Source organism: Cucurbita maxima, unplaced genomic scaffold (assembly GCF_002738345.1).
Source record: "Cucurbita maxima cultivar Rimu unplaced genomic scaffold, Cmax_1.0 Cma_Scf00008, whole genome shotgun sequence".
Classification (NCBI taxonomy): Eukaryota; Viridiplantae; Streptophyta; class Magnoliopsida; order Cucurbitales; family Cucurbitaceae; genus Cucurbita; species Cucurbita maxima.
This window is the reverse complement of record NW_019272024.1, coordinates 2,085,958-2,094,944: the sequence shown is the minus strand read 5'-3', so window position 1 is coordinate 2,094,944 and position 8,987 is coordinate 2,085,958. Positions and strand designations below refer to the sequence as shown.

The 8,987-nt window shown below is 36.9% G+C and overlaps 2 protein-coding genes across 5 annotated transcripts; one reads left to right on the top strand and one right to left on the bottom strand.

Moving 5' to 3' along the window:
• Positions 1-1,877: 1,877 nt before the first annotated feature.
• On the top strand, positions 1,878-4,307 carry LOC111482765 (malate dehydrogenase, mitochondrial). Its single transcript, XM_023128706.1, has 7 exons — positions 1,878-2,240; positions 2,563-2,736; positions 2,830-2,998; positions 3,140-3,201; positions 3,331-3,452; positions 3,605-3,722; positions 3,871-4,307. The coding sequence occupies exons 1-7, from the start codon at positions 1,983-1,985 to the stop codon at positions 4,009-4,011; spliced, it is 1,044 nt and encodes a 347-aa protein (XP_022984474.1). The 5' UTR covers positions 1,878-1,982; the 3' UTR covers positions 4,012-4,307.
• A 722-nt stretch (positions 4,308-5,029) lies between these two features.
• On the bottom strand, positions 5,030-8,820 carry LOC111483004 (transcription factor GTE4-like). 4 transcript variants are annotated; one of them, XR_002718306.1, is made up of 6 exons: positions 7,857-8,820; positions 7,006-7,598; positions 6,868-6,916; positions 6,239-6,312; positions 5,985-6,036; positions 5,030-5,377 (listed from the first exon to the last, which is right to left on the bottom strand). XR_002718306.1 is itself a non-coding variant. In XM_023129077.1 (4 exons), exons 1-3 carry the CDS (start codon positions 8,518-8,520, stop codon positions 6,254-6,256), a joined length of 1,623 nt encoding a protein of 540 aa, XP_022984845.1. In that variant the 5' UTR covers positions 8,521-8,820; the 3' UTR covers positions 5,030-5,377; positions 6,239-6,253. The 4 variants fall into 4 exon arrangements, 1 of the variants encoding a protein (XP_022984845.1); XR_002718304.1 differs by having other exon boundaries at positions 7,006-8,820; XR_002718305.1 differs by having other exon boundaries at positions 5,985-6,039; positions 6,243-6,312; positions 7,006-8,820.
• Positions 8,821-8,987: the final 167 nt, after the last annotated feature.

The following is an 8,987-nucleotide window of genomic DNA, read 5'->3' as shown; positions in this document are numbered from 1 at the left end:
CCCCCCCCCCTATTTTTGGCCAACATCTTAAAGTGTGAGATTGGTTATATTCAGCGTTTGCAGTTACAGAACTCCAGAATGATGAGTTCCCAATGACCATTCAGTCTTCAAAGTGGTCAGTATGCCTTATTTTTTGGAGTTGGTCTAATTTATTTTCAGGTACTTATATCTTGTCCTATGAACCAACCTGATTTTGATGCTTTTTTTTTGGGGGGGTAAGTTTTGTTCTTTGAATGAATAGGAATATTATGTAAAGTGATAGTAATATTCTAGCAGATTAAAGTTGCACACATTCCCATAAAAAGATGACCAGATGGCCTCATGGAAAGGCATCAGCCATGGCCAAAGGTCATCCATCTTCTTTGCTGATAAGAGCAAGAAAAGAAAATGGTCCAAAATCTTTTTCAAGGATGCCCTTCACTTTAATCATCTTGTTTTGCCCACAACACTACGAACTTATTTGGTTTTCTCATGGTATTGTGTTGAATTTTCGTTTATAGGTAACAATTTAGCTCTTGGGCTTTAGTGTCGGTTTTTCTCTTATGTAATGAGTTATGTAATAGTCCAAGTCCAAGCTCACCGCTAGCAGATATTGTCTTCTTTATGCTTTTCCTTTCATACCTGCTCTCCAATGTGGGATCTCACCATCGATATTAGGGAGAGGTTTCCACCGTCTTATAAAGAATGTTTTGTTCCTCTCTCTAGCACACTGTTCAGTATCCACTCCTTTCAGAGCTTAGTGTCCTTATTGGCACACTGCTTCGGTGTCTGGCTCTGATACTATTTGTAACCGCCTAAGCCTACCCACTAACAAATATTATATGTTTTGACCTGTTACATATTGTTGTCAGCCTCACGATGTTTTGACCCGTTACACTGCTTTGGAGAGGTTTCCCCACGCTTATAAATAATATTTTGTTCTCTTTTTCAACCAATGTGGGATCTCACAGGTTAATTGATCAACATACGTTAGAAATTTTATGAAATCTTAGGAGACTAAGTTGTTATACCCTTCACTTTTTTAAAATTTTTATTTTTATACCCATTCAAAGTTTAAAACGCTATTTCTTTAAATTCATGGTTTAAATTGTCAATATAAATATTTTTAAAAATAAAACGTCTACTCAAAGACCTCTATTTTATTCTTTTAATGTATATAACAGATGTTAAATTCAGAAAGCGTCGTCGTTTATATAATTTACCTTTTTTTCTCTCTTTCTTTTAATAAATTTTTTTATCTAAAATTTTTTTATTTTGTATCTAATAAAATCATATATTTATTATCATAAAATTTAAAATACAAGATTTTATAAAGATTTAAAAATTTATTAGATGACCTATAAATAGAGTCGATGGGTGTCAAGTGGAAGTGTAAAAGTGTAGTGATGTATGCAGCTGAGACGTATAGGCATCTTTAACAGACTGGTAGATTTGAACCTTATTCCTACATGATTTGATGTAATGTATGCAGTAGAAGCATCCTAACAGACCGATAGACTTGAACCTAGTAAATTGATTTGAACCTTGTTTCTACATGATCTGATGAACCTTGTTCGACCCGATCAATACGATGTGATATATACAGCAGAAGCATTCTAATAGATCGATAGACTTGAACCTAGTAGATTGATTTGAACCTTGTTTCTACATGATCTGATGAACCTTGTTTGACCCGATCAATTCGATAACTTAAGTTTATAATTTAAATTTAATTGTGCTTATAATATCTATGGGGTTTTATTTTATTTTTATTTTGAACTAAAAAAAATTCCATTTTTAGATAACCAAGCAACAAAATTCAAGATCTGAAAAAAGACCGATGGAAAGAAAAAAAATATCGAAATTACCATCGAACCCTTCGCCTTGAGAATAAAAGCGAAGGCACAAGGCTTCGATCTGAATAACCCTTCATTTCCGCAAACCCCTTTCTTCTTCTTCTTCTTCTCTTTCTTGGTTTCGTCGGTGTTCTTCTACGTGGAACAATGAAGGCCTCACTTCTCAGATCCGTTCGTTCTGCCGTTTCGAGGTCCTCATCATCGAATCACCTCTTGAGACGTAGCTTTGGGACCGAATCGGTGCCGGAAAGGAAAGTCACCGTACTCGGTGCCGCTGGTGGAATTGGACAGCCATTGTCGCTTCTTATGAAGCTCAATCCACTTGTTTCTAGGCTCGCACTCTACGATATTGCTGGTACTCCTGGTGTTGCCGCCGATGTCGGTCATGTTAATACTAGATCCGAGGTCAATATCGTTTCTTTCCACCTTTTATCTTGCTCGGTTACGAGTAATTGTGTTTTGATTTGTGGATGCCTCTTTTAGGAATGCAATGGATCTTGTTTTTGTTCGCGTGATTTCAGTTTCTGTGTTATTTTGTGTCCGGATGTATATTGTTTGTTTTCTGCTCCATATTTTAAGTCGATTTTGAGTTATGTTTTGTTCTAATGCGTTTCGTATTCATCGATTTGGGCTATTTTTGTTCATTTCAGGATTTTTTGCTTCTCTGTAATTTGTTTAAATCAGTGTTCATTGCATGCTTATTCTGAACTCTTTTTGCGACTTGTAGGTTACCGGCTACGCGGGTGAGGAGCAACTCGCCAAAGCTTTGGAGGGATCTGATGTTGTCATCATTCCTGCCGGTGTTCCAAGAAAGCCTGGGATGACCCGTGATGATCTCTTCAACATCAATGCTGGCATTGTTAAATCACTTTGCACAGCCATTGCTAAGTACTGCCCCAATGTCTGTTCCCACAACTCTTCTACTGATGCATTTTCTTTTCTTTAGTTTCTTTTTTATCTGGCTTCATTTTGTAATCGAAATACGGTTTTGCAGGCTCTTGTTAACATGATCAGTAACCCCGTCAACTCAACTGTCCCAATTGCTGCTGAGGTTTTCAAGAAAGCTGGTACTTACGATGAAAGGAAGTTGTTTGGTGTTACTACTCTTGATGTCGTCAGGGCCAAGACCTTTTATGCTGGGAAAGCTAATGCTCCAGTATCTGGTATAAGTCGTTGCTATAATTCCGTTTTTGAAATTTCTCTGTAATTTTCCATTTACAATGATCAAGGGTGTTTCCTTGTTACGCTGCACACATAGGAGCAAGGTCAAACTTTATTGCCTGACTATTATAATACTGTTACAGAGGTTAATGTGCCTGTTATTGGTGGCCATGCTGGTATTACTATTCTTCCACTATTTTCTCAGGTACTTCCCTTTCTAAGTCAGCTTTCTTTCTGTTTACAATTTTATTAGTGATATAAGCAGTGTTCTTGCATCGGATGCTTTGGATTAGAGGGTCTTGTTGTTTTTATACGGTGTATCTGATTGTCACAGGCTACCCCAAAAGCTAATTTGTCAGATGATACTATTTTGGCTCTTACCAAGCGAACTCAAGATGGAGGAACAGAAGTTGTGGAAGCAAAGGCAGGAAAGGGTTCTGCCACATTATCAATGGCGTAAGACTTTTTACTTTCTGCTGGATTATTTATTAGAAGTTTATTTCCTGAACTTCGAGGCTTGTGAACAGTATTGTTTTGTTGCAATCATCACACAAATATTACTCGGTGAACAATGTGAATATATTAAACGTTTTTACTGTTTCTGGCAGCTATGCTGGAGCCCTTTTCGCCGATGCTTGTCTCAAGGGATTGAATGGGGTTCCAGATGTTGTGGAATGCACGTTTGTGCAATCAACTGTCACTGAACTTCCATTCTTTGCCTCAAAGGTAACTGGTTCCGTCACTGCTTTTTCCTTATAGCATATATTTGAGTTGAAACTCAAAAAATTAGAAGTTCAACTGTTGGTGTTTCTTTATAGTCGCAATCCTCCAACAACATGAATTGTTGTTCACTTTGATTTTATTGTATAAACAGGTTAAGCTTGGAAAGAATGGAGTAGAACAAGTTTTGGATTTGGGTACTCTCTCAGACTTCGAGAAAGAAGGTTTGGAAAAGCTCAAGCCCGAGCTCAAAGCTTCTATTGAGAAAGGAATCCAGTTTGCAAACGCCAATTAGAAGATGTTTATATTATTTACAATCAGGACTGGTATCTCTGCCCGCATCACCCATTAAACTCATGAATTTTTGCTTTTCCCGACCCAATTGTAACTGATAATGCTGCTTACGAGCAACCGGCTTTACTGTTTTTGTTAGGTTAGATCATTTTCTGTCGTATAAAGTTTATCAATAATTCCCCGTGGCATGTTTTTGTGGGATTTGTGGTTGGTTGGTTCTGAAATCTGTGATACTTCATATTAGACTCTTCAATTTTTAATATTGAGAATCATCCCACCATGATAGGTTGTGGAAAATTGTGTGTTCAGAATTAGTCATTGATAAGTTTTCACAAACCCAATTGGTATGATGTGACAGGGCAACCCAATATTTCATGAAAATTTGTTATAGAAGTTGCTTGGAAAAGTTAAGATGATATTAGTTTTGTGTTCTTATATGTATATATATATATATTTAAAAAGGCAGTTTATAAATGAATAATTATTTTTTGACTGTTAATTCAGACCTTTGAAAAGACGTTCTGTTATTGATGGATCATCCTAAGAACTTTTTATTTGAATGAGATGAATGATAAAATGAAATTAAGTTGCCTCAATAATAACTAAGAATACTTTGATTTTCTGTTTTTGAAAGTTGAACCAAATCAAGTTCTTGAAAACTATTAAAAAATCTTTTTTTTTTGGAAGAAATATTTTTGTATTGAATGTCACTAAGAATTTAAGAAATATTTTCTGTTTTTAACGTTTTTTTAAAGCTTCTATCTCCATTGAGTCGGATTTACACAAATTATATGAAAGTTAGCATAACTATGTCCCACTAAAAATATTCTTGTGATCGAGCCCATTCCTGGTCTATTTAGAGTGAAATCGCCTTTCATATCCTTTTCTCAGACCCTGTGAGTGACTAAGTCGTATACACATGGGAGAACTAGGAAAGGGGTTAGATTAAAACCAGAATAAGACATGTACTCTCTATTGAAGTGAGAGATTCAGATCTAGACGTAGTTATTTGTATTAAGAAAATGTTAAAAGATGGTTTTAGTATATACAGATGCTGCTGCAACATAAAATGTTACAAGGATGTAAATAAGTTTGGGGCCAAAGAACATGGAAAGATCAATCCTAGAATGTGAGAGGGAATTAATTGACTTATGCTAACTTCTAGCTTTTATTTTACAAAAATATGGACTTGCAAATTGTCAAAGCAAGAAATGGGGAAATGCCTATTAATCAAATGTAAAGCAAACCATGAATGAGATTTCTGATTCCGTCTTCTAAAATTATCGACGAGTACTTTTGATCTCTTCCCTTTGAACCTGCATGAGCCCCCGAGATTGCTCCGTCATCCCCGAACTATACATATGATCCTGTTGCAGCGAAACGAGCTCATCAATTTCGTGTTTCATACATAGTTTCATCTTCATAAGAAAAAGCCTTCATTCGCAATATGACTTGTTACTCTTTTTTATATTGGCTTGCACCAAAATATAAATGAAAATCGGTTAAGATGTGTAAACACGAGGCTAAATTACAAAAAAAATACCCTTGACCTTTGTCCCTTAATTCAAAACTTGTAACATTATCCTTAATCTTTCATAAACGTTTAAAAACTATTCTTGAAGTAGAAACTCGTCCAATAATGTAGTAGTAGACTGAAACGGAAATTAGGACCAAAACATTATCATATCCATTCCAAGTCTCAATCTTCATCCAAAATTCTAACTGATTTCTACTCGAAGGAGGGTAGTTTTGAAAATTTTAGAAAAGTCAAGCGTAACACTATTACAAATTTTTAAAAGAATAAGGGTATTTTTGAAACCCGATTGCAAAGTTTGAAGGGCGTATTTGTAATTCGGCCTAAAAGTGAACGTCCCGTAAAGGTTTGAAGGTTCTATAAGCAAAGCTACAAGAAATTTATCATGATGAAAAGAGGAACTGCCATAAAAATAATAATGAAATACGATATCAAATCACCTATGTTGGTGTAGAATGCAAGCAAGATGAACACAATCTTTAAGTTAGAGGCCTACAAGGAAACATTTTCAAAAAAAAATGTCAAAATGATCAAAATATAAGATTATTCACACAGAATTCTTTCAGCATAATTGGTTTAGATAAAAGGAGCAGATGCTGGAAAATCATAGAACAAAGAGTACTCAATGTTAAATATTGATAGGATAAGCTACGAAGCAAGCTACCGAGCTCGGTACCAGACTTCGACTTCCTACCTTATTTTAGTCGATTCAACCTGAGTGAGACTGAATTCCGTCTCCACATGTCGAGGAACTATCATTTTCAGAGTCTGTAAAACAAAGAAGCAAATGAGTGAAGTTTTAGGAAATAGCTGATATAGATTCTATAATCACTTGACTGATTAGGATATAACTTTACAACTTTCTGCTAGAACCACTGACTGAATCACATGCTCAGCAAATTAGTGATATGGTATGAACTTTAAAACTATAGATTCATCCATGGGATGCACATGATGAAAGGTTCCTTTTTTTAGGGTATTCCTGGAAACAGATCCAGTGGAGACGGGGTGAGGCCTGTAGCTTAGAGGATTAGAGCACGTGGCTACGAACCACGGTGTTGGGGATTCAAATCTCTCCTCGCCCACAACCAGTAGGAAAATCATGATCGACTATTTTTTTCCAAGAAACCCCGACGAAAAATAGACACTATTCCTTCTTCAACTTAAGGTACATCAGACAATAACCTAGTATCAAGTGGTTGTTTCCATGGTAGGGACATGTTTTGCTATGCTTTTTAATATGTTCTTCCTTTTCTATGTTACCTAAGGTTAAGTTCTTCTTAGACTAAAAAGCTTTTTACATAAATAATTCAATAAATTTACCTTCATTACCACCTACATGTTCTCCTGCTGCATTAGCCACTGCTGGATCCTGCATCATTACAGTATAGCGTATGTTTCACCCAGCTGACCTTTTTTATAAGGAAGTCAAAACTGTAACAAATTTAATGCAAATCTTACAGTATCCTTGGTCGAGTAGTGAGATGATTTCTCTCCTGATTGAAGACTGGCCTCAGCTTTTCTCTTGTTCTTGATCAAACTTCTTTTGTAGTTTGCCACAAACCTCTCAAGTTCCCAAAGCGTTTCGGAATCGACACTTCCGATATCCAACTCAATTTCGTCCTCGTTTTGGAAGAGTCCCTGGTTCCTCTTCTTGATAATCTTAACAACATTATTCAGCTTATCTGATGGTAAATCCTGAAGGTCAATGCTTAGTTTCTGTTTTTCTTCATAAGTCATGTCTCTGTGTTCTTGATTCTTTGCTTTTGGTTTCTTGTCAGGATGAACAACATCTACAAGGGTCTGTTTGGGATTGAGGGGTCTTGTTACCGAATCTGATTTACCGAAACTTCCCCGATTCGCAGGCGGAGGCTTCGTCGTAGAATCTGATCGACTGAAAGTTCTTGATTCCATTGGAGGAGTGGCAAGAACTGGAGATTTTCTAGAACTGGGTGTTGGTAAAACTGAACCATCATTTTGTTTGCCTTCAATAACCTTCCATTTCTCTTCAAATATCTTAGACAACTGCTCTGCCATAATATGAACATCCTCCCCTTTCGGGTTATATGTAATGGCATTGGTAAATGTTAGTCTCACATCCTCAGCAAACTCTTTTGGTGATTTATACCAATTCTTATTTAGTCTCATCTTTACAGTACCCAAATCCATTGGCTTCCTTATGATCTTATGATAATCATGAAGCCCCAAACGTTTTGCATCAACAGGAACATTAAAAACCCAACCAAATTTATGATTCATCAATCTTTCCAGCAAGTTACTACAGATTTTAAGAACAGGACCAATAATCTTACCTCCATCCAAGTTGCAGTCCGGCAATGGGAGCTCCTTTGTAGGAGTATATTTCGTGTTCTTATGCTTGTTCATCTCTTTCTCTGCAAATTCTCCGAAGCTTTCAGCCACCGAAACACTCCGAACAAGCCTCGATTCGGGCAGATATGCAGAACCGACCTCAGAATTAGCCTTCAATGTACTATCAACCCTGTCTACCAAATTATTAGCGGAAAACTGTGACTGACTATGTCCAAAATCCCCACCATAGCCGCTAAGCTGCAACTCCTGAGCTTCAAACTTCTTCACAAGACTCCTGACTTGATCAAGCTCGCTTCTCAGCTTCGTCGTAAGCTCTTTAATCCCAGACCTCGACCTGGAATTCAAACTAATCCTAACTCGGTTATTAAATCTTGTATATCCCGGCATGACCTCGGCGTTAATCGGTTCGATGCACCGATTTTGACGCGAAGATTCCCTAAACGTGAGTAAAGCATCGATCGGATTATACGAAGGAGAGGACGGATTAGCAACGCCATTGGTGACCGCAGGAGTTTTTACGGAATTTCGAGCGACGTGTTTGGAAATTTTACGCTCTTTCTGTTGCTTCCCGGCACTAAACTTTTCATAATCCGTTCTCCTGGGATTCCCTCCCGCATCATCGCCGACTTGCAGCACTGAAGCCATTCATGTAATCTACCACGATCGATGCAGGTGGAGGATGTAGAATCGAAAACCAAACAATACAAAAACTAGGGTTTCGGCTTGACGATCATAGTAAAGAAAAAGGAAATAGGGGCTGGAATATTCGACGAAATCTGCGAGATCGTAGACTGGATTGAAGATGGATTCGAAAAGCTGTTGAACGGATTGATGAAGCTCATCGTTTAGCTCGTTAGTTCGGACTCCATTGTTCACTGTGAAACGCAGAAGTGGTGGCCGAGAACGAGTTACACGCGCGGGATGCGCGAGTGGGCTTCCCACTATGTCTTGTCTTCTTTCTTTTTTTATTTATTTAGTAATATACTTATAAAGTTATGTTTTTTTTGTACGAATTACTAAAAAATTCGGTAAAATTAATTTTGATCGTTTTTTTTCTCAAAAGCAAAGTTTTTTTTTTTTTTTTGTTTTTTGGGATTATTTTTTTTTTTTTT